The sequence below is a fragment of the Haliaeetus leucocephalus genome, unplaced genomic scaffold (genome assembly GCF_000737465.1).
Source record: "Haliaeetus leucocephalus isolate CR32 unplaced genomic scaffold, Haliaeetus_leucocephalus-4.0 Scaffold295, whole genome shotgun sequence".
NCBI lineage: Eukaryota > Metazoa > Chordata > Aves > Accipitriformes > Accipitridae > Haliaeetus > Haliaeetus leucocephalus.
In genome coordinates, this window is record NW_010972731.1 from 8,785,571 (window position 1) to 8,813,248 (window position 27,678).

At 46.6% G+C, this 27,678-nt stretch overlaps 2 protein-coding genes across 2 annotated transcripts; one reads left to right on the forward strand and one right to left on the reverse strand.

Annotated features, from left to right (window-relative positions):
- Window positions 1-40: 40 nt before the first annotated feature.
- On the reverse strand, window positions 41-3,667 carry NOXO1 (NADPH oxidase organizer 1). The gene is made up of 8 exons (XM_010570612.1): window positions 3,621-3,667; window positions 3,082-3,162; window positions 2,891-2,966; window positions 2,209-2,389; window positions 1,756-1,949; window positions 1,349-1,462; window positions 953-1,070; window positions 41-695 (listed from the first exon to the last, which is right to left on the reverse strand). The coding sequence occupies exons 1-8, from the start codon at window positions 3,639-3,641 to the stop codon at window positions 41-43; spliced, it is 1,440 nt and encodes a 479-aa protein (XP_010568914.1). The 5' UTR covers window positions 3,642-3,667.
- An 11,291-nt stretch (window positions 3,668-14,958) lies between these two features.
- Window positions 14,959-19,612, forward strand: GFER (growth factor, augmenter of liver regeneration). The gene is made up of 3 exons (XM_010570461.1): window positions 14,959-15,165; window positions 15,551-15,762; window positions 16,648-19,612. Exons 1-3 carry the CDS (start codon window positions 14,959-14,961, stop codon window positions 16,808-16,810), a joined length of 582 nt encoding a protein of 193 aa, XP_010568763.1. The 3' UTR covers window positions 16,811-19,612.
- The last annotated feature ends 8,066 nt before the right edge of the window (window positions 19,613-27,678 follow it).

Here is a 27,678-nt window from a genome sequence, read left to right on the forward strand (position 1 = left end):
TCGCCGCCCCCCCCCCCCCCCCCCCAACTCCCCAGGGGCACTAGTGCACACTCTGGAGAGGGAGCAGAGCCTGGAGGGCCGGCCGGGAAGAAGACTGCTGTACGGCTCGCTTTGTGACGGTGCTGCACTTCTGGAGGATCTCGTGGGCTGAGGGGCGCGCAGGCACCTTGGGGACAGAAGCGGCCAAGTCTGGGTCAGTGAGGGAGTAACTTAGATCAGCCGCAGATGACTCCACAAAGCCAGAATCGTTCCTGTCCTTGTGCGTGAGGCGTGGAGACTTGCTGCTGCGCGTGGCCAAGGCATGTCCCATGGGAGAGCTCCTGGCCTGCTCGACTTCGGGCAGAGATCTTGACAAGTCAGGCTTCCAGCTCAGCCGGCCACCCTGCTCGCTGCTGCTCCCCGAGCTGAGGGACAAGCTGTCTGACTCCAGGTCTGGGGTGGAGCTGGCCCTGGGCAGAGACTGTGATCTGCTTCTCTGAGAGCTCACGTCCTCTTCAGTCCGGTCAAGGGAAGAGCAAGCCTGAACCCTGTGCTGTCCTGCAGCCTCACCCCGCGGCTGGGGAGCCGTCAGGGAGGAGCAGAGGTTCGGGGTGGAGACGTTGAGCCCACAGCTTATGATGGTCTGGAGCTTGTGGTGAGGATTCTTGTAGGGCTGGAGGCACATGGAGGGCATGTAGCCGGTACGGCCGTTGTATCTGAGGGGGGAGGATGAAAAGGAACATTGAGAAGAGCCCTTCTCCCAGTTCAGACCACGGGGAGGGAGCAGAGCACCCAGGGGACTCAGCCCAATGCTGTACACAGGGCATGAAGAAGGGGAAAACCATCCCTAGCCAAGGGCAGTCAACTCAGGGGGAGCCCCTTTGCACCCTGATTGTGGAGGAGCAGGCAAGAAGCACCTGCAGCAGGTAACCGGCTCCCTCAGGGAGCGAGCGCTTCGGAAAAGCCTCCTTACCGGATCAGCCACCAGCCATTGTCAGATTTCCTGACCACCTCCACGATGACACCATTGTTCAGCGAGAGCTCGTCTGCCTTCTGGGACTCATAGGCCTGCACAACAAAGTACAGGCTGCCTGCAGAGAGAAGGGGGAGGTTGGTTTCGCCTTGCGGAGAAAATGCCTCCATCCCTGTGACAGACCAGCTCAGCAGCCCTGGGGAGCAAGTGAGAGCTGCAGGGCAAGTGTCCCTGTGAGTGACTGATTTGCTCAGAGACCCTGCTGGTGGCAGGGCTCATCAGAAAAGTCAGAGATCCAGGCAGGGACTCCAAGCAATGGTTAAAGTGGCAGGGTTTTTTTCAGAACTCATTTTTTGAAGGCAGAATGTGGTGTCCCAGGATCAGAAGCATACTTACCCTCCTCATTTGAGCTCAAGGCATTCTGGATGTCCTTGTGGACGTCAATCTCTTCCAGGTACGAGGCTGGGAACCAGGCTATCTGCTTGTCTGCGTTTTCCACTAGCCACCATCCTGCAGCAAACAGCAAAAAAAAGGTTTTTAACAGCCTGCAAGTAGACAGATGACCATAGTCCCCGGGTAGGGGCTGCTCTGCCACAAGAGACAGGCGGGACACTCTGCAGAGTAGCTCAGTGCCTGGCCGATGCCATACTGACACTTTGTTCTTTCCTCCCATGTAAAGCCAGGTAAGCACACATATGCAAACACCCACCCACACCTGTGATGCTACTGACTCAGTATTTGCCAAGCTATGAATCAATCTACACCATCCATCCCTGAAACAGAAGAATCCCTATCAAACATACCAGTCATGTCCTTGATTAGCACTTCAACAATTTCCTTCTTAGCAACTTTGAAAGTCTTGTTCTTTGTGTCTTTGGTTTCAAAGGTTTCGATGCACCTGTAGCTCTGGGATGCCTGGGGATGTGTAATAGAGGAGAGCTGCTGCTGTGGCTGGTTTTTCTTTTCCGCTCCAATTTCTGATGGCATTATCACAACACTGAAAAGTAAAGTTTAATATCGGTTTACTGAAAACTCACTGAAGGTTGAGTTTAGTATTGATTTTGGTAAAATCATCTATGCAATAAGCTAAGAAAAGCTTAGGCATCAGAAACACAAACATGCGTTAAAGCATTCAGTAGAACTTCCCTGCTCTGCTGCCCTGGTATGTAACCGCTGTTTCTCTTCTACCCATATTCTATAACATTTCTGTTTCATGAAGATACATGCAAACAAAAAATACAAATATGATTTCATACCTGTTTTCAGGAAAGGAGGGATCTAGGTCTTGGGTCTGTGCCTTGAAAAACTGAATCACATCTTCACCCTGAGAGATTTTAGCATCCGTTTTCAGCAGCTCATGGGAGTAAGTTTCCAGCAGTTTCAGTATCTCCAGGCACCTGTTCAGCTTCCCACTCTTCCTCTGCTTCACATTTGCATCTTTAAAATAACAAGAGCAAAGTTGGTGTAAGACAACAACGGATCTGGATGCCTTGAGAGCAGCATCTTTTGCCTGAAGATGGGGGTGCCCTCACCTACCACCCTTACCCGCAAAAGCCCAAACTGTAAGAAGCCGAGACAGCAGCTGTCTCTGCCTCCCTATCATTTTCGATAGTGCCTGATACAATTTTTAAATATCTAAAATTTATCCTTGTTCACATTTAAATGTTGCAAGCAGCTCTGGGCCAATATTTAAAGTGTAATATTAATTTACCAAGTGCAATTATCTATTAAAAAAAAAGTCTTTCTGGGTTATTTTAAGTCTGTAATAGACCCAAGCACATTGATGCAACCCAGCAGTACCATGCCATGAGCAGGAGCAAACTGTTAATCTGTTCCAGAGGAGGTCAGACTCAGAGACTGAAGTCTATGTCATCGGTTACAACTGTCCCTGACAGCTCTGTCGTGTTTGTTGGTCCATCAGAGATTTGTTCTCCTTACCTTTAAACCTGGGTATTGTCCGGTCAGATCTCCTGAGTGAGCCACTCTCGATGGGGAATTTTCTCTTCAGCTCTTTCTAAAAGTGAGGAGAAGGAGAGAATAGTGGTGCTTCGCAGCCCTGACACATAGCTGGGCTCCTTTTCCCCCTCCCCAGGACAGGAATCGTATTTTTCAGGGAAATATTCACTTACATGGAACCTCTTAAAGTCTTCAAATGTCCGGTAGATGAGAATGTTGTTCTGATCTGACCAAGACACAAACATCATGTAGTTCTGAAAAAAACAAAAGGGAAAAGAAGTGCATTTTTTTAAATTACAATGTTCAATATTGGATGCTTTCAAGCAATCAGCATTTGCCAGGATCTGTGGTTTAGTTCTGGCTTCAGGCTGCAAGACTGTCACATTAAAAAATTAAGTTAAACACTAGACCTACAAAAATATTTCCTTAATTTTAGAGTCCCAAATGGGTAATCATTGTTAAAACTGGAAGAATTTTATGACACTGTGAACAGAAAGAGAGCAGCATGGAAGATAACCATTTTCTTATGATATTAAGCCCATTAAAAAACAAGTCCAAGACCCCGGTCCTAGATCACAAGGCTGTGATCCCAATACTGTGGGGAAATGAGCAAGTATACCCCTGTAAGAATAATTCAAAAAGCCCTCTAGTTTCCCGATTTGTAAATATTTAAGGAGGAAAAAAACCCCCAACAAAAAAAGCATTAAAGTACCTTCTGCTTTCTGCATTGCATCAAGCCTACAGCCTTCACATCCACTGGGTACCTGCCGCAGCTCATCTTCCCCAAGCCTGCTCCTCCCTCCCCAGGGCAACTGGAGGCTGAGCAGAGATGCAGCTCCGGGCACGACTCCCGTGTTTAAATATGCTGAAGATGGAGGCAGGGCACAGGCATTCCCGAGCTTCCTCCTCCACCCAGTAACGCCGGCAGAAATTCCGTAATTTGGCAAACTACCGTGTGCCTTTTACCTGCCCCCCTGCTTGTAACATGCAAATACTTTGGAGTGCAGATGGCAAGGCCATAGTTCAGAGAGCTGGGGAGGAGAAGCATCTTATCACATCCTTGCTAGAATAATGCCGGGAAGTGAGCCTGGCCCTGCGACTGAGTCAGTTCATCTTCCCTGGGTGTCTGGGAGGTCACTGGGGCAGCAACACCTGCTGTGAACTAAAATACATTTCCAGGGATGGATGTGTTGTGTTTATGGCTATATTGCACAGACGTGCCTGTCGGAGTTTCCTGCAGCTTGGGCTGCGCTCACACCAGGTCCAAAAACTGATTAAGAACACAGCTTCTTGTAAAGCACAAATCAGGCACAACTCGACGTGTGTGCTAGCTGTTACAAATCTCTTTTCTTTACTGCCTTGTCCCATCTGCTAAGATACTTCATTTTAAATGGATTTCTGGTAGCTATAGCAATATTTGCATGCTCTCAGAAAGCAGCGGGAGATGCTGATGCCAACGTTGCTGGAGCAAAGGATGAACAAACACATCCTTGGGGTGTAACTGAAAAAGTCCCAAAGCTTCTCAGGTGTAAATATGCAACAGAGCCTCAGCTCCAAGTGCCTTGTGCTCTGTCCCGCATTGAGCCAGGTGTCCGTACCCACCCAGGGCGACCAGCAGCTCTTCCCATGGACCCGCTCCCCCTGCCTGGAGGCACGGCAGGAACGGTAATTACAGCCCTGGAAAGCCTGTCCTTTCACTGAACTGCGGCCTTTAGCATGCCTCAGGTTATGACTTGGCTGATGGGCATCTGTGTGATCAAACCGCCTTCTCCGACCTCCCTCCCCCTCCTCTTTGATGAAGCCTAAAGTGAATCATTATCATTATTGGAGCCCAAATTGAGAGGCTCAGCCCTGCCTTCCCTTTCATTTTCCAATTACACCTGGTGTCTCAAAACCCTCAGCAACAGCTGCAGATGATTTTTCATCTACCAGAAACGCCCTACCAGAATCTGAATGGGAAGCCAAACAAGAAGATTCCTTCTGGATGGCCAGAAAATACCGTGAGCAGGGCCGTGGTTTGTGTTTCATGAGCACATGAGGCTGCTCCTGCGCAGCAGGATGGCAGTTTCTGGGGACAAAGGAAGCGTTTTCGTTGCAGTTCAATCTATTGCTGCTGGATATCTGTTCTGCGTTGGGAAAGGAAAGTTATCCAGAGCGCACTGCGGTCCCATGTGCAGATTTGGTGGGAAAAACCCTTCGATGGCATCTCCAGGGCACTTCCTGGCTCATGAAGCTAGACAGGAGCTGCCCTGCAGAAAGGCGAGGCAAAGCAGCTCGCTGCCCTCAACAGCCCCAGAATCAGACCCTCCATCCTGCTGTTCACAAAGGGTCCAGCAAAAGCACGTGCTGTTAAATCTACCTGGCTCAAAAGGTAAGGTTTTTATGTAGAGAGAAGAAATCACTTTGTCCAGCGAGTTTATTCTTTACGCTTGTGCCGAGGTGGCAAAACCCTTTGCTGACTCCCTGTCATCATACCCACGCTCACAGACTTCTCCTTGGGAGCCAAGCCAGGGCCAAGCTCGCCTTTACATGGCTCTGTTACATGGCTCTCAGAAATAGCTGAAACCAGACTCTCAGCAAAGCACATTTGATTGGTTTACTGTTTCAGAGTAAACACAAAACACAATTTATTTCCAAGAATGTAAAAGTTTAAACAAATTTACCCTGAATGGGAAAAGCAAAAGACAATTAAGATCTTAGAGGAGCTGCAATCTCTATATGCGCAGGAGATGGCCAGGGGAGGTCCAGACAGCACATCACTCCACATCAGCAGGTACTGCGGGTGCTGGTGAAAACAAGAGTAGGAAACAGCCTTGGTTTCGGCAATTGCTAGTTCCAAAAGCTTTGCCGTATTTCACCATTTTCAGGGAATCCAGGCAGGAGGGGGACGTGGAAAACATACAATCAAATGTTACAACAGGAAGGTGAAACTACGTGGAGGTTTGCAAGTCATCTGAGGCTGAAGAGCCAGCCATGCAGTTTGGAGAGCCAAGTTTCTGGGGGAGATTGGCTGGTGACAGGGATCTCAGGTAAAGCACAGTATGAGAAAATCTAGTCAAAACTCAATAATTAGTTATTGAGAAAGCATATTGCAGAAGCAAAGGTCACTGCAATGCAAAACAGAGGTTTGGGGAGGAGAATGGCCAGGGACTACTCCGAGATAACAACACTTCTGGTGTTGTCCCGGAGAGCGCAGTTCAAGGCTCTGCAGTTGTTATAGCAGTATCGTTGCCTTGGTGTTGTCAAGTTTGATGTCAGGAAACTGTCTGCTCAAGAGATTGATTAATGAGTCACGTCACATTAGTCTAAAGTGATGTTACCTGCAAATCTGAAAGAAGGGCCGTGCCTTGATCCCAACACAAGCACTCCCCAACAGCATTACTGCACCTCCTTCCTGTTGGGAAGGATGGATAACTGATTAGGAGAGACTATTAATTCCACATCTTTGCTAGATACATTTGAGCACACTTACAAAAAACAAAACAAAAGACCGTTTTCCTTACATTGTCAAGTTTACTTTGCATCTTCTACTACTTCCATATCATCCTGCCATATATCGGTACCTCTTTATGTGTAATTATTAACTGAAGGTTGGGAGTGGTCTGGCTGGGAAAAGTAAAACTCAACAAGTATTGCTGGGTGCTGCTATTTCATCATCACCATATATTTACATAGTTTTTGAGGACAGCAGTTACTTTTTTCTTTAGTCGTTTTATAAGGTACAAAAGAGATGATAAATTAACAAGTGATATATAGGAGCAGACCATCCAGCTTTGACAAGACTGAGGAAATGCAAGTTTTCCTCCATAATCACTGCAGTTGTTTTGCAGCCTGCTTCAAGAAAGCCACGCATACCTCGCAAAGGTGGAGCTCTGCCTCCTGCTACTCGAGGAACATCACTACCACCATATAACAGCCACTCCGGGTATACAAAATACTTTTGTTTGTGACACAGAAAGTGACTAAGGTCTAGTCATGGGGAGTCCCTGCCCCAAATAGCCCACAGCCTGAAGGACAGGGTAGGTCATCCAGTGGCTTCAGGGAGTCCACCCTGTCCACCCGGGCTGTCCCCTCCACTATTTCCGTTACAAGACCAGCTTCCCTCCAGCGAGTGTAAAATATCCATGACAAATAAACACCGAGGGTCTGGTTTTCTTTTCATTTCAGTGTAGATCAGGAATAACTTAATCCAGTGTGTTTAACCAGAGTACAGCAGCCTAGGTGGGACAAGTGCCTGGACCAATCCTTCACTGTGTCCGACGAGAGCCAGAGGTAGAGTTTGAGCATGTGGCTGCTTGGGGGTAGCCAAAGGCAGCTCTTCACTAGCTCCACCACAGCCATTTTCCAAGTCTAACAAGCAATGGCCTTGCGACAAGTGCACGCATATGAAAAAGAGAAGGAGCCATGTTACGAACATCATTTACCACGTACACAGGTCAGGTCCAGGCTGGTTAGTGACCTGTACATCTCATGGCTGCAGTTGTGTGGGACTCTAAATCAGGCATTTCTCTTTCTATGCCCAGAACAGGAGGAACTGCTAGAATTTAGACTGCCTGACGTCTTGCAAACTCACCAGGGAAAGGCAAAGAAAGAAAAAGTTCTCAAACCACCCTTGAGGTACTATGGCTGCAAGAAAGAGATATGGAAAGGAGCCCCAGGCACAGCCAAGGGGGGCCCTTGCCTGGAACGATGCCGGTAGGAGAGCTTCATCTTTTCCCACCATCACCTTCAGGATCAAAACCTGCTCTTTACTGTTCTTGAAGGTCACCTGCGATAACACATGACCTATCAGCACCTTTAATGAAAAGCCCAGCTGCTAAAAGCTGATTTTAAGAGTACAAAGAGGTTTTAGACTTCCAGTAAACAGAGAAAGACTCTTTTTAAAAAAAAAAAAATCAGACACTAGAGCTCACAAAAATATCCTTCACCTCATGAACAAAGGAAGCAGTTGAACTTTCACACAGCCTGGGATGAGGGATTTTGCAATATCTAATCCAGAAGAAGATATTTCATTTCCTCCTAGTTTCAGCAGCTGCTGCAGGCACTAAAGCATTTTTCAGTGGCCAGTGGAATCCGATTCAGAAATACTTTGAGCACACATAGCAGCGCGGCACTTCACCACCCCCAGAAGTGGCTGCATTGCAGTAGCTTCAGAAGATGCACGGCCATCTTCAATGCAGGGGGTTCGCTAACTCCTCATAGGCAGGTTTACTTTATGATAGTTAGGACTCAAGCGTGAAGAGCTGTGGTAACTGGCACTGTATGTACAATAACGGTAGAGCTGGACGGTAGGTATCTATACCGGGGCTGTGTGCAGGACCTTCCTTTCCAGGTGATGAACTTGCAGTGTGTGCACAGCACCAAGAATGCATTTTGCAATACCTGCAAGCTGAGTTTTTATTTGGATCACAGTGAATTGCTGCAGCTTGTAATAATTTTCTCCTGCTACAGAGACCAAAGATCCATTAAGGCTGAATGTGTTTCTCTGTTCTCCACCAGCTCAGGCTGGTAAGGCAGCATTTGCTGGAAGGAAGAAAAAGTCATTTTGCAGTGCTGCTACCTGAGCTGTCTTAGAAACAGTCCCAGCAAAGCCTCCTACAGCAGTGCTGGGAGAAGACAGTGCTCGTTTTCTACAAGCCCTTGATCTGCCTTTTCCACGAGGAAACTGTACGCGATCGCCATGGCTTTGTGAGCCGGCACTTGGAGAGGGGCTGGCTTCCTCAGGCACTTTCATTCTCCTTTCTGCTCCATGCCTGTCTCTGCTTTTCTCTGCCACCCTCCCACCTCAGCAAGAGTCCCACTCCCTTTAATTTGCAATCTCCTGCGATGGACTTGTGCCTGGGGCATCCCTGGTTATTGCCTCCATGCAGGAGACCAGGGCTCAGGACACAGGGGTCCCGTGCCCCCACCGGGTCACCAACAGTGTGGCCTCAGCCAGATGGCTGGTATAAAATCACAGCATTGCATCAAACTCCCTCACACCTCACACTGGCCAGCTGGTAGGGGTGAAAGCAACAGAAAATTTTCCTTTAAATGCCCTTGGGATTCAGCTGCCCAGCCCAGGGAGAAAGCTGCCTTTTGCAAGAGGTTTGCTCGCTGCCTGGGGCATGCCAGGCAGGCCCCTGTTTACCAAGCACTTGTTGCAATAATTTCATAGCTCCTTTATAAAAATGGCATGACTTTCTAAGGTTATGCAAAGGACAAAAGCATGATTTAAGAAGAAAACTTCCAGGAAGGATGAGAATGTAAATTAAGCTGCTGCAAGAGAAAGTTTCCTGCATTGTTTTCTACAGAAAAAAAAAGGGGGGGGTGCTTGATGAGTGCATTGTGTGGTTTGAGGCCAACACAGCATGTGTACATGCTGGGACCTGGCTATGGGATGTGAAGGGAGACAGAAAGCAGGGTTGAGTTTCCAAGGGGTTCCAAGCCTCGAGGAGGCTGTGCCTCTACAGCTCACAGCCCGCCCTGCATGCTCCAAGAACTGTCAGGGGAAAATCCCAACAACACAACCTGTACAGCCAACGGCGAGCAAAGCAAGCACTGGTGAACGTGTAGAAACACTATTTTCACTTGGGCAAAATCTATTCTCATTTCATGCTACATATGGTAAAGTCTGATCAGAGACAAACCGTTGTATTCCTCCCAGATTAGTCAGAGAAATGCTCATCCTGTTCTTACCCTTTCCTCATTCCCCACTGCCATCAATAAGCAGAATATGCAAAGTGCCTTATCTCTCCTGCAGTTTCCACCAGCACTGGTAGCTCATGTTAAAAGTTCACCTTTATTTCAGAGCAAAGACAAGACCTTTGTGTTCCTTGCCCCCTGCAGAAAACAGGGAAGACAATATTTAATCTTCACTCAAAAGCCTGGTGGGGAGAAGAGTAACGTGGAAGGAGAACTGTTGTTTCATTAATGTTTAATTCTTAACGATTCAACACATTCTCATAGCAATTGTTATCTGCGAAAATTCTCTTCCTCCACCACTGATTGAGACTTACTACTGTCCCCTTGCTTTGACCTACTTCTAGAAAAAGGAATTATCCCCAAATCAGGAAAAGCTGCAGAAGGATGAGGAAAAAGGCAGAAACCACCAGGTATACCTGTCCTGCACAGGACAAGTGATTTCAAAAGCACAGCTCTCAAAACCCAATTTTGCTGTGTTTGTGCTCAGAATGCATTAACTGATTCCATGGACACTTGGAGAGAGTCTGGGATGTAGGAGACAGACTGGAGGATGACACGAGTGTCAGAGAACTGGCTGTACCAACATGCAGAAAGTAATTTGTTTTTTCTCCCTATCCTTGCCATTGCAAATATATACACCACTACTTCTGAGTTCTCATTTTGATCAGCAAGAGGATCCACAGGTAAAAACTGCAAAAACTTCAAAATAACATACTGCAGTGTCTGGGTATAGGCCCCTAGATTTGAGCAATGCAGAGTCTAGGTATACTCTGTGTGAAGTCTGAACATACCTCAGTCTGTTTTGAACAGATTTTAATAGTTCTGGACAGATCTGAACTGAGAGCGATATCTCACCCAATCACTGGTAGTGAAGTGTGTCAGTATGGCAGCGGGCTCCTTCCTGATAACTGGGAGATAAATTCATGCCTTGGGAAATTTTGCAGGTGATGTATTTCTTGTATACAAACAAAACTCTTCAGTATGATTCACTTACCTGGAAATATACATTAATTTTTTCTGCTGCTATTTCCTAGTTGACTGTAATTTCACAAACAACTGCATGACTAATTCCTGATGCTGGCTTTGTAACTAGTTGGACTTCAGGCTCACATCTTTACATGTAAATACGAGTCAGCTTCCTGTTGGTGTACTCCCCTGGAAAGGGCAACAGTTACATTTAACTGGAACTACCTACAAAACCGTCACAAAAACCATGGTAAGAATCCTGAGATGTGTAGGGTGAAATTTTCCAAATAACTTTAAATAAATTAATGAAAAGTCAGTGATGTTCAGGTTCCCAAATGACACAGAAGGCTCTGAGAATATTTTTCCTTGTTCTGTGGTCAAAATCTAACATTTTATTGCAGTAATGGAGAGAAATGCATGCCAGTAGGCAGTCTGGGCTCACTGGCCCTGCAGGCTATTACATTTCCATACAATCCTGTTGCATCCTAGAGAGCGAGCTGTGCAGATAGCAGCAAGAGTTTTGTCCTCTCTATCAGTTAAGCCAGTTACCTTTGAAAATTAGCAGCCTTTCCATACATGTAGTCATATCTGTACATAAATACGCATCCTGCTGTAACGTGGGGTCAGACAGCTGGGAAAAGAGCTGTGTGAAGTCTCCCTGGTGTCCCCTCTCCTTGGGGTCTCCTCTCCTTGGGGTTACCCCTCCTTGGGGTCACCCCTTTTCTCAGGAGCTGCATTTAAGCTCAGGCCTTTGTCCTTGCCCAAAGTCCACTGTGGAGATGTGTGTACCATGCATTTTTCCCATCCTGACTCGAATTTCTGACCACAGTGCAGTGGGACTCAGAGGGCCAAGGGGGTGTCCAGCCCCAGGGTGGGTGTCCAGACCCAGCTGCCACTGTCATGCTAGAGAGTGAGCAGAGGGATGCATATCTGGACTCAAATAGGGGTCATCTCCCATTGCCAGCCCGTTTCTTCTTCCTTCCCCATGCACCTACTGTCAGGTGCCAGTTCCCAAGCTCTTGTTTAGCAACTGCCAAAGATAAAAGCAGAACATCAAACAGCAGTCTTCCTCTGAGAAAGGCAAACACACCCTTTGCGTTTTCTCAAGCACAGGTTTTTACTAATGCTTCCTGGTAATTACCGTCATTGCCATCCTGTGCATTACCCTGTTCCAGTCACAGATTAAGCAGCTGTTGGGAAGAGGAACCTATTCAGTAGACTTCAGTGAGCCCGGTCCCAATGACATAAGTAATTGAAAAATAGGTGCTTTGTTGCTAGCACCCACACCCAGGAGCACTGCAAGGTGCCACTGTCAGCAGGCGCCTGGACCACGCACCAAGGAAGCCTCGGCTGGACAGCGCAGGATGGAGCCATGCTTTGCTCCCTGCCCCCAGGAAGCAGCCACTCTTAGGAGGGGTCTTTGTTAGGAGCTCTTTTGGTAACAGGCTCTACAACACTGGCAGCTCCTAAATCACAGGGCTGGAACCGGAGGGTTAGGTGGGACCATGCACCACACCGGCCTGCCGGGGCTCACCGTGCGTTCCTTCAGCCCCAGAGCTCCATCCCCACCGAGCTCACGTGTCGTCCACCCACGCTGCAGCTTCTCTGCCTGGTCGGAGCACCCTCAGGCAGGCTTGGAGCAGACAGGGCAGCCGTGGTGTGAGGACACACAGGGATGCTCCAGTGTCACACAGTCCCTGTGAGGGACACGCGGCTGAACGCTGGCACCCATCGGGATCTTCCACGGGGCATCCACCAGGCTCCTGCTGGGACGTAACAAAAGGGTTGTCCAAGGGAGAGCAGGAAGGAGGGCTGCCGCGTCCCGCCTCTGCTCTGCACCATGTTCCTTCCTTCGGACGGAATTAATTAGGCTGTACTCTTGGATTCAGTTAGAGACAGTAAAATGGATTTCCTTGCTCTGATTTGAATCTGAGCATCTCTCCTTTTTTTTCCTTGCCTGCTTTGAAACAAGATGGTGCTGGCCATGAAGGCAAATAGAGAAAATTGGGAGCACCTTTTCCTAAAGAGCCAGCTCTGCTCTTACAGCCGGCCAGAAAGGGGCAGGTGAGGCAACACTGAGCACAAATCGCTCTGTAAGCAACAGCTTCTTTCCAGGTTATGAACCTTTTCCTTTTAAATAAAACATGCTTATATTTTAACTAACTCAATAAATGAAATCACTACAGAGGAAGCAAACAGACTGTTAACAGCTGAACAAGGAGATTGCTTTGACTTAGAAACATCTCTGCAGCTATTTAATTGCTTGAAGGCTAAGCAATAAAGCACTGTAGGAAATTCCCCAGGTCTCTCTTCTAGATACCAGCATAACTTTTTTCCTGAATTAAAAAAAAAGAATGAGGTCATCAACACCATTTAAATATTTATTGGTGGGTAAGGAAAACAAATATAAAGAATGTCTTTTCCCCTGCTTGAATATTTCTTTTGCGTGTGGAATTTAGATATATAGTTGTCTATAACTTTAGACAAAGCCATTTCAGTAGTTCCTATCAGTTACTTATGTCTCTTCTCCCTCCCTCATGAATATCAGCAAAGAAATGCTCTCATGAAATTGCAAATAAAAAATAAAAAAAAAAAGGACCACTGGTAAATAGGAGGCCTAAAGATGGAGATCCAGATTATCAGCTCAGTGCTACACAGACCAGGAAACAGATCAGCCATTTCCACGTAAATCACACTAAGTTTTGAAATCTTTTCAAAGGCAAGTCTTTGAAGCATTTCTCTAAAATAATGCATTACCTACTAAACATTACACCATGCCGTGTTAAATATATTGGAGGATAACAGCTGAAAATGAGCAGTATTTTTCCAGCAACTTTCATACAAATTGTGTCTTCGCAGAATTGGTAGCGCAACAGCACTTAACATCAGGCAAAAGACTCAAGATGCATTTCAAATAGGCTATGAAACAGCCTGGAAGGAATAGGATGTGGAAAAGTACAGCTATTTGTAGGGGCAGGAGCTGCGAAGGATAAAGGTCCCAGGCCACGGCTGCCTGAAGGGACACGAAAAGGGCTGGTGCTGCCTGAAGGGGAAGAGGAGGAGGGAAGGGAGGCAAAAACCTATCCCAGCCAGCCAATACAAGATTTCTTAAGATGGTATTTTGGTCCACCTCCATCCCAGCCATAGATGTTTGCATTAAACAAAATAATCGCATTTGTCACTCAACCTGCAGGACATGAAGAGGTGAAAAGTGGAAGTGGATACAAAATTCACATTCTAGAGTGCACTGTCCACATTGGGAGACTTATCCTGTAACCTCAAAACCTCTAATGGCACGATAATGTCAAGCCAAAAAGAAGGAAAAGAGCAAGTCTGTGCTGCCCTCTGTGACACCCATCAAGAATTTCCCAAGGCCGCTGCGTCTCGGAGGCTGGCTGCGGGGTGTACTTCACGTGGTCACACATAGGATGAACGGGCCAAAAGCTTTATCTGTGCTTTTAGCATAGTGCCAAGCCACAGCTAATTAACCTTACCAAGGGGTAAGAGACCCAGCTCTGAAGCTGATGCTGTGCTGGACCGTTGCCCAGGAGCTGGGTCACCATCCTCACGTGCTCGCAAGCCTGTGGCTCACCAGGAGTAAAAGGAAAGCTGCCGAATGTCCGCTCGAGACTGAAGAGCTGGGGCAAGGCCTGGGCTCTCCTTCAGCCTCAAGCAGCCCAGCCACAGGCGAAGGCTCGCTTCTTCGACGTGCCTGCCCTCGTGTAACACGTGCAAATGCTCTTGGAAAGAGGCAAGTAAATCCTTCCTCAATATAGTTTTACAAGCACATGACAGGTGTTAAAACACGTAACATTTGATATGGGCGTGTTCTGCTACAGGTGCATGAGTTGGAAATGAGTTATCCATTTGTTTGTTCTTGCAATCACACTGTTGATTGTATCACTGTGCTGGAGATAACGCTGAAGTGTCCTTCGCTGCTGTCGGCATGTAGGAGAGCTGCTCCATGCCATGAGCTCTGTGACACACAGTATATACATATATATATACACACACAGACGTGAGGTGGACAAGCACTGGTGGGAGGCTCATGTCACTGCACCGTGTGAAGGAAAACCCGCCCTGTTCTCCTCACACACAAGATTCAAACCCAGAGCTTGCTGCCGTATTAGCAAAAAAACCCATCAGAAACACACGCTTCTGCGTATGGTGTTGAACGGCAAACGCCCAGGCCGAGCCTCCTCACCCAGACCCGGGAAAAGCCCCGTCCCTCCAGCCAGCGCCCGGCCGGGGGTACGGCGAGGCTCTCCCGAGTCCCCGGCCCCGGGTCCCCTCGCTGCCGGGCCCGGCCCGGTCGGACCGTCCGCTCCCGCCTGAGGGAAACCGGGGACAATTCAAATGGCGGCTTCCCGCGGCGGCCCGTGGTGCACCGCGACGCCAAGATGGCGGCGCCCAGCGAGGGCCGGCCGGGTCGCGGCGCTTCGCCGTTCCCAGGCACCGAGAGCGGCTCCTTCGCTTTTCCCTTCGCCGTCCCGCACGGCGCCGCGGGTTCAGGGGCGGAGGAGCCCTCCAAGAAGCCGTGCCGAGCCTGCACGGATTTCAAGAGCTGGCTTCGCGAGCAGAGGAAGCGGGCGGCCCCGGGCGGCGGGGTGAGGCGGCGGCCGCTTTCCCGCGGGAGGGGCGGCGGGAGCCTCCCCTGTCACCCCGGGGGTCTGGGGGGGCTGTCCCTCCCCCCCGCCCCCAGCCCCTTAGAGCTGTGAAGCGGGCCTCCACCCTGCCCTCCAAGTGCGATGGGGCTGTGTGCCCCCCTCCTCAGGGTGTGAAGGGGCCAGGGGCAGGGTTTCCCCTCTGTGGGAGTGTGAGGGGGGCCTCCATCTTCTCCCCACCGGGTGTGAAGGGGGGGCTCTGCCGTTGTCCCCCGCTGAGGGTGCGAAGGGCCTGTTTCCCCTCCATCTCATCCTCCCACCTCAGCGCAAAGGGGCTGTTTCCCCACCAAGCACCGGCCTCCACTCATAAGCCTTTCTCCTGCTCCAGGACGCCACGGTCACGGAGGAGAAAGAGCCACCGCCAGACTGTCCCCTCGACAGCGAGCAGCTTGGCCGAAACACCTGGGCATTCCTGCACACCATGGCGGCGTACTACCCCGACCACCCCACCAGTGCCCAGCAGAAGGAGATGAGGGAGTTCATCAACCTCTTCTCCAAGTTTTACCCCTGCGAGCACTGTGCTGAGGATCTGAGGAAAAGGTGAGTTGGTTTGTCAGGGGTTTTTTTTGGTGGCTGCTGCTGAAGGGGCTAGCCTGAAATGCTGGGCTGCAGCAGCTATTTGCATATCAGCAGCTCTTCCTGCATTTGGGGTTAGCTACCTGAACTGGTTTCTTCCACTATTGCATAAATCAGAGATACACTTGCTCAAAAAAAAAAAACCTTTTCTTGTGCTGTTAGGTCGTGTGCTGCCTCCAAGGCATCCCTGAGGCAGTTCCGGGATTTTCTTGTTCAAACTGGATTTGCACGCTGTTGTGGAATTAGACTGGGACTTGAAATAATTTGGCTTTCAGGAGGCAAGAGTTCTACCCCAGAAAATCCCCTTTATTGGCAACCTCAGCAGTGGAGGCAGAGACCAAAATGGGCTGTGATGTTTGATAAAGTGTTCTACTCCTGTTGCTGTCAACTTGTTTCTTGAAAGTTTTAACTCCTCTTTTCTGGATGATGAACACAGGAAAAAAAAGTTTGAAACCTAATTATTGATTTAGCAGGCATCACATGGCAAAGCAGCTGCTCAGTTTTTTTCATTTATTAATCTTTTTTTTTTTTTAGTTCAGCATTTTGATGAACTCAAGCACTTCTTGCTTTTTATCATAGATAAGCTGGTTTGACTCCTGTGTCTTTTCCAGTTGACAAGACTAGGCAGTGAACCAAACCAAGCCAGTTGCAGCCATCAGTATTTTATAGTGGAGGTTTGGCCTCTGATAATTACTGTTCTCTGTGTGCTCTCTTCTGGGTTCTCTTTGTGACTCATCTTGCAATAGCAGAAAAGGCAACTCTGGCTGGCTGTGTGCTGTGTGCCTGCTTTCGGTATTGAAGTTGGTGACTGTAAAAAAGTAACATTTGTTTCCTCTTCCCTGTTTGCAGATTACGTACAAATCAGCCTGATACTAGCAACAGAAATAACTTCTCCCAGTGGTTGTGTCTTCTTCATAATGAAGTGAATAGGAAACTGGGGAAATCTGAATTTGACTGCTCTCGTGTGGATGAGCGCTGGAGAGATGGTTGGAAAGATGGTAGTTGTGATTAATCCATAGAGACTGCTTTGGAAATCTAACTGACCAATTCAGTCTGGTGTCCGGTCACTACAGGGAGACGTGTGAGTCAGTAACTGTGTGTTTGTGTGCTTGTGTGTGTGACTGATAAGGCTTGTGGAAATAAAGGTAAACCAGTTCTGAAAGTAAATTTGAAAATCTTATCCTAGTAATATTTTGATAAAAGATGACATAAATGTGTCACCTGAGGGATTGAAGCCTTACATTTGACACAGGAATTGCCAGAAGCCTTTGAATTCAGTCACTGATAAACTTGTGGAGACTTTTTCATTATGACATTTCCTTATTTTAGGGGCATTTGCTTATTTCTGTGATTAGAAATTATTTTCCCTGAACACAGTTGTAGAGGGCTGCTCTGTGGCATTTTACGTTTATCAGCAGATATTATCCTGATGTTTTAGAAAATGCATCTGATTAACTGTAATTTTAATTTTTGTTTTTCTGATAGAGAAAACTCATGCTGTGTTTTGTGCCAAGTCTGTACCCTGAGATCTTTCTTTCAGAGATCTCCAGTGCTTCTGGTTAAACTTGCATCCAGTTCCTTTGATAAAAGGCCTGAAGGCAGGTACATTTAATTTAAATACTAAAATCATGGAGCTCAGATTTCTCGTTTTATTTTTGTCTTTCGACTTATGTAAGAGAACATTGTAGAAAGGGAAACTAAAGCAGGACAAAAAAAAAAAAAGACTCACCTGACGAATGGAATGAAGTGTGAACTGGGTGAAATTCAAACGTTTTAAATTAATTGCTAATTTTCTTTGGATTCAGAAATGATATGATGGTAGGTTCTGCCAAACTACTTAATCTTAAAGCAGATAACCTCTTCATCTCTGCTGTGAACTTTCGTCTGTCGTGAAAAGAGCTTGAGACTGATGTCTGTGATGAAGCACATTCAGCTTTGTTTAGCATACAGTATTTCTGAGATGTCACTTGTGTTTTGAAATTCTTAATTGGTACTTGCTGACCTGGTTGATATTCTGGTGTTATCCCCTAGCTAAAAATCTCTCTAGAACAAAAGAAGTTTACAAGGCCCCTGCAGTACTTCAGTCTTGCTTAAGACTGCGATGTCAGCTTTAGATAGTATTTATTGCGCAGGGGACTCAAAAGAGTCCCTACAGTAGATTCCCTCTGTAGAAACTGATCAGAGTCCATGCTATGTGTATTTTTCCTAGGTCAGCTATACTGCATCAGTGTATTGATACATAAGTGAATTTTGGATTCATTCAGCATAAATGATTTACACCACAATGCATATAAACACGTCTGTCTATAAAAAGAGACAGCTGATGAAAAAAAGTCAAAAGAATTTCACGTTCTTAAAGTAGATAGTGATATCATGCCCTTATTGCATTTCTGGCTGTGAAAAGTTTGCAGGAGTTTGCACAAACCATGACGATAGTAGGCTTTTTGCTTCTGTACTTCCTGCTGAGGTTTTCTTGCTTATTTCAGTGAGCTTCCTTATTTCATGCACTACAGTACATTTGTAAATACACTCTTGCTGATTGTTACCTGGAAATGTTAATGATACTTTTATGATAGTATCAGAGTGATGACAGCTCGTATCTAAGAACTTTGATCTTCAAACCTGTGTGTATGGGGCTCATTAGTGTTTAGAAAAGCAGTAAGAACTTTGGAAATACATTTTAAAGTTTTATGGCATATTCAAGTTCTTTCAAGTTGGACCTGTTAAAACAGTATGAGACAAATTTTATGGACTGGTGATTCTTGAAGTTTTTTATGTAGTAACGTTTCTAAACACAAACCCAACAAAACTAATGATAAGGTACTTTATCAAGTGTGCAGGCTGACTTAGGACTTGAAGGTATCATTTGGGTTCTTAAAAGCACTCAGAAAATTTCCCTATTAGCATGTTGAGGTTCTTAGAACAAATAAATTTCAGCCCTTGGTTTTTGTCTTTTTGGTAATAAACTCAGTCCCCAAAACGAAGCTCATTGATATCCACTAGTGGGGAGAGGACCAACAAAAAGGCTGTAGCCCTCCCCTTTTGTCAGGCATGACCTAAATTACCCAGTTCTGTCAGGATAGTTTTAGCAGCTGGGGGTGTGGACAGGCGTTTTCTTCTGGACTTGGTTGTGCTAGAGAAGGAATTTACTGTTCTTCCTTTCCAGTCTGCCCTCGACTATTCTCTGTGACAATTTCATCACCCATGGAGCAGATGATGAGATTTCTTCCTAATTTGCTTCAGTGTAAACGAGCAGGTTGGTAAAACACCTGTCTCATCCCTTTTCATCTTAATACTGAAAATGGACCAGATCAATGGGTTGCACTTACTTGTGCAAGCACACTTGATCTCTTCTGCCAAGTCATAGGACTGCTGCTGTCTTGTGGTGGCAAGCTGCTGGTGATAGGCAGGTGCGTGGTAACCTTGCACCATATTGCAGCATCTGTCCACATATCAGAGTGTAGAGAGGAAAATAAACATGAATCCTGCTCAAAATCAGGGGGAGCAGGTGTGGCAGCACAAAATTTTTGTCACCTTGTGTTGTTCAAGGAGGTGGTAGAAGTGTGCAGAAGGAAAGGCCCCTTCTGCCGGCATGTACTGTTCTGCTGGCCTGGCAGTGGTGCAGGGGTAGGGGAAGAGCCTTAAAGCTGAAGCCAGCATCTTTAGCAAATGCTTCCTAATAATGAGGCCACCAGCTGTGGTTGCTAGGATGTTATTAGGGCAGTTTGTAACTTTGCTAAGTGGCCATTTGGTAAAATATATGCTTGCACTCTGTTCTCTCATGTTTATGGCTTTGCAGAAGAGCTTTGATGTTTCTCAGTCATATTGTCATCTCTGTGGACTTGACTGTGTGGGGAGGGGGGGGATTTTTTTTTTTTGCTGCTCATTTGTACCACTTCTCAAGTTTTAATCTTAGGTAAGAAATTTCGATTGAAGATACTTGTATTTCTGTACAGAAAATTGTGAATACTCTTCTAAATGCACTTGATTAAATCTAGTTTTAAAAATATCTGTATTCAAATTATATTTCCTGTTGATGTGAAAATAATAAAGCAACTGAGTTCATTCCTGGCTTCCCTACTGCACGAGACCTTAGGAAAAGTCATCATATTGTGCTGGTGTGTCTAACCTGCATGCCAATATATTACTGTCCGAGCTTGATTGCTCGACTGAGGTTGTGTGATTCTGTGTGTGTGTGTGTGTGTTGATCAAGCAAGGCGGGGCTGCGACTGGTCCTTTTCTGTTGTGCTGCTGAATTGATGCAATTCTCTGTGGGTCAAGAAGCTACAAAAATGCAATGATTTTGTACAACAGGTCTTTGCCCATCAGATCGGAGTTTGGTTTTATGTGGGGACCAGTGGGATGTTTTATGAGGTTCAAGTGTGGGTTTTTTCGTATGTTTCTAACAGCATTAAGGGTAGCATTAAGAATTGGGAGTAGCTCAAATCTTGCTGAATTTGAGCAGGTTGGCAGAGGAGGGTGTTATCTACTGAAGGGCAACATTTGTTAACTGCATATTCACCACACAACCATGCACATGCCATCACATTTGCCAGAAAGGGGAAGCTGCTTCCTATCAATATGAGGAGCCCTTGCAAGACAAAGCACAGTCAGGAGCAGGTGCTGCCTAAGGAGCTTATGGGGCCTTCCTCAAGGGCTGCTCCTATGTAACAGGCACCTGGCGAACCTTTCAGCTTCACAAAGGACTTACTGTTTTCGTGGACTGGTTTGCATTCACAGCTGTAATTTTTTTCTTCTTCTTCTGTTTTCCCCCCTGAAAGCAAAGAGCAGGGAGCCACGAGGGAATTGTCTGTTTCGTGAATGGGAGGTAGAGTTGCTTAAGCAAGTAACAAGTGCAGATGTTGGCGGAAGCACCACTATGCCTTTAACATTTTTCCAGGGATTAGCTGTTCCTTTGCAGTGTGTTGGGTGTATACAGTCTCCTGTTTACAGTGAGATTCCCAAGAGTTGCTTTGCTTGCGTCTTTTGCTCCAGCCTGTTAGAGGCAGTGTGTGATACTTCTTCCTGTTGGAGTTTTACAGGCTTGGAGAGGGAAGGGGTTAGATTTTTGGTTTGGGTTTTTTGCCCCTTGCAAAAAATCAGCATTGATTTTTTTCTTTTTTTTTTCTTTTCTATTCTTGGAGGGGCTGTTGAGGTTTTTTGTGTGAATGATGGAGAGGAGCTGTTCAGTATTTTGTGTAGTTAGGAATACGCACTTCAGTAGAAACTGCCAGCAAGGTTATGTGAAGTCAACTCTTGATTTTGTAGGCTAATAGGAAATATAATAAAGCAAGTAAAGCAAAAACACAGCTAATAGCATGTAGGCAAATCAGCAGTTAGAACGTAGAGGACCGTCTGAGGGGATGGGGGTCAGTATTGTGGTGAGCTGGAGCACTGACTGGGACTGGCAAGTCCCACAGGGAGGTGTAACGAACACCGTATGCCGATTCCAAGGTGGCTGACATAGCCAGTTCAGGTGTATCTGCACCGATGCACAATTAATTCACAGTCAAAGGAGCTGAGAGCTGGTGGTAGTTGGCATGCAGCATGTACCTACTGCATGTCAGAAAAGTTGCCACAGCTTGCAAAACTCTGGGACAAAGGTTGATTCCTACCACTTAAGGATAAATGGGATGCAGTACCCTTATCTGTGCTGATGCTGGGGTATCTGTTATTGCTGTCAGTTCTTAATTTTTGTAATTACTCTTAACGTTTCCAGAAGTAAAGTCTAACAAGCAGCACTAGCATTTACCAAGCTTTGAAACTGTTCTGTTCCCCTTGGTGTGTGACAATCCTGTCTGTGCTTACTGGGCTAGTGGAGGGTAGCTAATACAGCCTGGAAAATTATGCCAGCATTTGTCTGGGCTCACAGCATCTGCCACGGTCTAGCACTTAGATGGTAGTCCTGGCACTAAGGCTGCTGAGTTCTGCCCTTGCCTCCCATGACCTTGCTGCGTTGCTTCCTGCGGAAAAGTGCCCTCTGCTTCTGTGTGTTGTGCTAGTGCAGGCTGCTGGTTTTCCTTTCGAGCACTCCTAACGCAGAAAGTCGTCTTCCTGGTCCCACATTTTCCCTCCCATATATTACATACCATCATGCTTCTTGGCTTCTGTTGCCTGTTAATTGCAATGTGCTTCACGGGGGGGAAACTACAGGGAAAATTTGCTTTGCATCTTAACCAAGCAAACAGTAGAGGGCAACAAAGCATGTATTTCGTTGCCTTTACTGTCTCTTACCCTTCCCGGGAATAGCAAACTGCTCCAGACATCAAATATTTTACCTCATGCTAGTCCCTTTTCTGTGGTTTTGGGAGGAGATTTTGGTGACTTCAGTTACTTTTCAAACTAATGTGTAATACCTCATGTATAATTACGTAAATGAGGGATGTGTTATTTCTCTGCCTGCAGCTAAAATCTGCATTTGGAAGTATAATAAAACACTGTCTGGATGCTATTTCCAACATGTTTCCTACCTGGTCTTCAGCCCATAGCTGGTCATATATGGAGAAGTTCTGGGTTTTTTATCAGGTCATTAACAGATTGAAAAGGGTGAATGAATTTTATCTGATAATTTTCTAACAGTCGCTTTCTTAACACAGAACACTGTGTGTGTAATATAGGGCATCGCTTGCTTGTAGGAAAGCAACTTCAGCTGCAGCCAGCTTTCAGAGGTCCTCTTGGTGGCAGGGGTTGTGTTGGGTTAGATCTCGTGGCTTGCTTTGTTCCACCTGTGGCCTGAGCCAACAGCGGATGGCAGCCAGATGTGTACCTTGCTTAAAGGTGAGCTCATCCATACTGGCACAACTCAGTTGTGCCACATACAAGCTCTTTAGTGAATGTGCAGACTTGCAGAGGCTCATGCACAGACCAAACATAGGCAAGGGGAACTGTACGCAGCAGTCATGAAACAGGCGTAATTTTTAGTCAGAAGGGATCAAAGTTACCTGGCATGGTTGTCATCTGCTCTGAATGCTTTATGGAGGAAAAAGAGGATTTGGAAGGAAGATCACAGGACAGTCATGACTTCAGCAAAGCTGTTCCTTTTGAGATATGGGGATGCAACCCAGCCTTTCTGCATGGGAAGAGGTAGGAAGAAATCCCGCAGAGTTTCATGAGAGCCTTGCTTTGAATTAGCAGATCTGTGAGAAAGAAAACAGCTGAGTTAAATTAATGTCTTTTCCACAGCAGACACTAGGCAGCTATTTCATACAGTCCCTGAAAGCTTCCATTTTTCCCAGAACACCAAGCTTCAGGTCTAAACTCAAGTCCCAGTACTGGATGGGGACTTTCCTTTCAAATGCTGAGTGCGGTCAGGCAAAGCTGGGCTTTCCCGGCTTCTTCCATCCTTGACATCTGGCCCAAGCTACCAGTAGTGTGAAAAAGTGGATTCTGTGACTGTACCTCATGTCCTGCTTCTTAGATGGGGTAAAAGATAGCAAGGTATGTAAGACAAGGCCTATATGGCTAGAGCACGTGCCTGGAGACTCAAGAGATAAAAATCCAGTTCTTAGTCACAAGCTTCTTGCTAGACTCCAGGTAAGTCAATTCACCTTTTGTAGCCACACTTCCACTTCTGCAAAATGGGGATAAAAACAGCGGTTTCAGCAGCCTTTGCCTGTATTTCCTATTTAGATGACAATCTCTTTCAGGGAGGTTATTTTAATGTGCTCGTACTGCACAGTCCTGGGCCTGAGATTGTTCACTACGATAAAATCACTCAATCTGTCCCACAAATTCTCTTTATGTCAGGTTACATCTTTCTTTTGAATCTGAGGACCTGTTCAGTATTTGCTATGTTCAGTTAAGAGATGAAGCGTTTCTTATTTTCAGTATATCACTACAAATACCACATTCATTACGCAAAACTCGTGGCCCTTTTTTCCCCCAGAACTTGCGCTGTGGATCTTGTGTTCTTGTGTAATATGAGCAGAAATTATAATAACAAAAGGACTGAGCTGGGAGAGCTTCTTTGGCAGCAAAGCTTGATGTAGCTCAAATGAGAATTGTAGAAGCTCTGCATGTCAGAGCATGGCTCGAGCTGCTCGGAGGCTGCTCCACGTCCTTGTAGCTGTCAGCTCTGCTCGCATTACCATACCTGCTTAGCTGCAACATCGAGCAGGTAGCAGATGACAAGCACCAAAGTCAACTTGTTGGTCAGGCCCTACACGATGTGACTTGCTGTTGTGGTCCTAAGGAGGTCAGCTTGGAAAACAGCTAGGGATCTTTTTTCCCTTTCGTCTAGCTCCTCCCAAGGTGTTGTGCACCTTCACGTAGCAGAGTTCAGCCCAGCGACTGAATCAGATTAGATTACTGGTTTGCCAAAAATCCCAAACTTTTTGTGCTATGAAATATTTTGAGAAGAAGCAAAGAATATGTTTACTAGATGAGACGTCAAGCCTGCAGTTGCAAACTGGAAAGCATTTTGAAATCCTTTTGGGGTTTTTGTTCGGTTTGGGTTTTATGCAAGTACTGAGATATTAACTCTTCTGCTTAAAACAAATACTATCTCAATTAATGGAATTCTGCTATCCAAATCTTCCCCTGGTGATTTTAGTTAGTAAAGTTTTCTGCCTTTTTTAATAGCATGCTTATCTTGCGTTTATACTTGCACAGTAAGTGCTGAATCCCACCTGAGAAATGGCTGCATTTCAGAAGTGGATGAGTAACCAGCTAATAAATGATCTTCCAGATATTTTTGGATCTCTTAGGGTGGAGAGCATTAAGTAGCTTTCTCGTGATAGCGTGCTAAGGTATTGCTAATCAGGAAGTCCATTCTCTCTGTTACTGGACACTATGAGTTTCTAAGCACCTCTCAAATATTTCCATCAGCTCTCCTGTTTTTTCTAGAGACTAATGGCTGAAAGCAACATTAGCTAAACTCTAATGAATGTCAAGCAGAGCATTTCAGAGCAACAAGTAAATGAACATATATCAAAGTACTGCTTCAAGTGTGCTGCCCAGGCAATGTGGAGGGCAAGCTGTTTTACCACCCATGCCTGTGCAAAAGACAGCGTCAGACCTCGCAGAGCTGCTGAAGTCGGTGGGCTGTAAACTGTGACTGGAGCCTGGCTGGCTCCCTCGGGCCACATGCTGCAGAGAGACTGTATTCTGCTTATTTGGATTGCTCAGCTGGAGCAGCTTCACTATAAATACACTGTCAAAGCTGTTCTGAGAGCAGGGCAGTTTCACATCACTTTTCTTTTAGAGATGTTAAGTAGAAAGTATGGCTGATTGTTTTGCCTGCCAAATGAGGAGCATCCCACTGCTACCCTCTGCCACAGAGAAAATATGGTCAGTCCTGCTAAAGAAATCATATTAACTCATCTTGTCCATTACTGGGCTTCCTATGGGCCAGGTCCTGATCCCAGCGATCACAGCGCTGGGACTGTGAAGCAGGCTGTGTTGGCCTCAGCCATCTGCTTGGAAATTTTTGCAAATACGTTCTGCTTCACAGACCAATGCTAGCATTGCTTACAGTCGTTCAGCTGACAACAGGTAACTTGGTAAGCTTTCATAAATGGGTTATGTTCAGCCATATGCCCTTGAAAAACATCACCACTCTTAGCTCTGTAGAGCTAGTTGAAATCAGCCCTTAGCCGAGTGCGGAGGACTGGCTCAAACAGGCTTTGAAGAAGGAGAAAGCCCCACATCTTGTCTCAAGGTTGTCATGTCCATGTACTTAACCCAGGTAAAAACCTGATTGCTTTTTTTGTGTTGGAGACAAAGATTAAGAAGTCAGCGTGACTACAAGAAGCAGGAGGCAAACCCATGTTTTCCACTATCCTTAATTAAACTACTGTAAAATCAAAACACAATAGAACTCGGGCACTTGTGCACATGCTGCTCGGTTTGCTCCCTGTCACTGAAATCCAGGGGGAATGGTAAATGCAGACAGAACTTGTTCAAACTGAACAAATGCTCTGGAAAGTGCTATTTCCAAACGGTGTTCTTTTCCCCCATTTGATGGGGAAAATGTTCAAGATGCAATATTCTTTCCCGTTATTGGCTGGCTCTGTGTATCTGTTAGCTTATTTGCAGCAATAGGAAGTGAAACAGAAATACAGTTTGCATGTAGGCTAGAGATAGCTTCTGCACTTTATCTGCACTGTAGCAGGGGAAAAAAGCTAGCACGACATGAAAAATGATTGTATAAACATACTGCACACAGCAGAAGTTGGAGAGATGAACCTCAAAGAAAGAGGACAAGTTTAGAAGCAGGGATTTCAGTGGGGATCTTGCCTGGTGCATCACGGTCATGCTCTGAAGTGTATAAACCATGTATCTGTCTGGAAACGGTTACAGTTTGTTCTACGACAGCATCTAAAAGATTCAGGTAGTATCTTGGTCCCTTGTGCTTTGCATTGTCCGAAATATGGCTGTCCCAGTTGGGACAGATGAGCTGGACAAGACATTTTCAAAGGGGGGAGGATTGTCATCAGAAATGTCATCAGAAAACCAAGAGCAGACCCCAGAGGTCTAGATGATTCCCTGTGCAGTAGCCCTAGGAGCACGCTGTCCTCCTGCACGTATGTCCTACCCCACAGCTTTCTTAATGCCGTTGGTTTTCTGAGGGTCTGTCCACAGCCTTATACGTACGCGAGCTGTTCACATTGCACAGACCCACCTGGGATGTACGGCGTGGCAATGGCTGTAGGGACACTCGGTCGCAGGATGAGGTGCAGGGTGTGCTGACCCCAGCCTGGACAAGGGAGCCTCCCTGGCACTGGCTGCCCTTGGCATCGTGCATAACTCTGGGCTGATGGATACAGGATGGTTTGTTCCCAAAGCATAAAAATGATTTTTGAGGACACCGAAACAGCTGCTTCTAAACTGCTGAAGCTGTTTGAGAATCTCACCTATGGTAATCCCTTCCAGTTAACATGGTCTTTGTTCTTAACCTGCAGTTCAGGGATGAGCTGTCGATGCTCTTGACACTGGGGTGCAATCTCTGGCCAGCCCCATGAGACACCCTGCCAGAATAAATCAGGAGGGACCAACCTGGCATTCTCTTCATAGCCATTTCTTTTTTTGCGTAGTAAAATGTGATTTCTACAGAGCTGGTGACATTGAGGAACGAAAGGCTGAATTCTGCTTTTCCTGCTGAGAGTCAGAAATAGATCTGGAGAGATGATGACTCACCTGTAATTGAGAAAAGCTGAATGGCATCATCATGAGGTTTAACAGTTAAATCCTGGTTCCACCTGCCAGAAAGAACAGACTGACAAAGCTGCAAAAGGCCACAGCGAGCTGTAGACGGGAACCCTTCGCTTTGTTGCAGCATTTTGCATGTAAGGGGCTAAACCTGCCTGCTACACATGTACCCCGTGTGATCTAGCAGCGGCACTGGTCGCTGCATGGGGAAACGGGGCTGTACGGGCAGCAGGTCAGGAGGAGAGCTGGTGGTGGAACCACAAGAAGCCCCCCAGCCCTGACCGGAGGCCTGCTCCATGCCAGCGGTGCATGCGTACTCCTCTCTGCGACTTTCCCTGCAGCTCCCGTCCGAAGCAGAGATGATGTCAGAGTTGTCATGGCATCGGTATCTATGGAACCGGGATCATCATCACGGTGCTATGAAAACTAACTCAGGAGATGGTCCTGGAGCTGCAGGGGGGAACTCCCTTTGCAGTAATTGAGGGTTTCCCTCCGTAAGGTTCCTCTCTTTTTTTCCTCATTCCTACTGTCCCTGCGGTGGGAGCGGGGACAGGGCTTGGCCTCCTCTCATCCCACGGCAGCTCTGGGTGCTTCCTTTCCCGCACGAGGAAAGCAAGAGCTTTGACCCCATCAGTCTTCGCTACCCTTTTCTTGCACCAGCTAATGGGTGCGTAACGACGTGCCTTGCTGCGAATCAGCTCCCAAACCTTTCCCTCTGCCACGTAGCAGGCT

Coding starts and splice junctions, on each gene's coding strand:
- NOXO1 (XM_010570612.1), bottom strand. CDS start 3,641: ATGCAATGCAGAAAGCAGAAG. Junction 2,390..2,890: donor GACAATACCCAGGTTTAAAG/GTAAGGAGAACA, acceptor GTTATTTTAAAG/ATGCAAATGTGAAGCAGAGG. Junction 1,950..2,208: donor CCCTCCTTTCCTGAAAACAG/GTATGAAATCAT, acceptor TTTACTTTTCAG/TGTTGTGATAATGCCATCAG.
- GFER (XM_010570461.1), top strand. CDS start 14,959: ATGGCGGCGCCCAGCGAGGGCCGGCCGGGTCGCGGCGCTTCGCCGTTC. Junction 15,166..15,550: donor GGGCGGCCCCGGGCGGCGGG/GTGAGGCGGCGG, acceptor CTCCTGCTCCAG/GACGCCACGGTCACGGAGGA. Junction 15,763..16,647: donor GCTGAGGATCTGAGGAAAAG/GTGAGTTGGTTT, acceptor CCCTGTTTGCAG/ATTACGTACAAATCAGCCTG.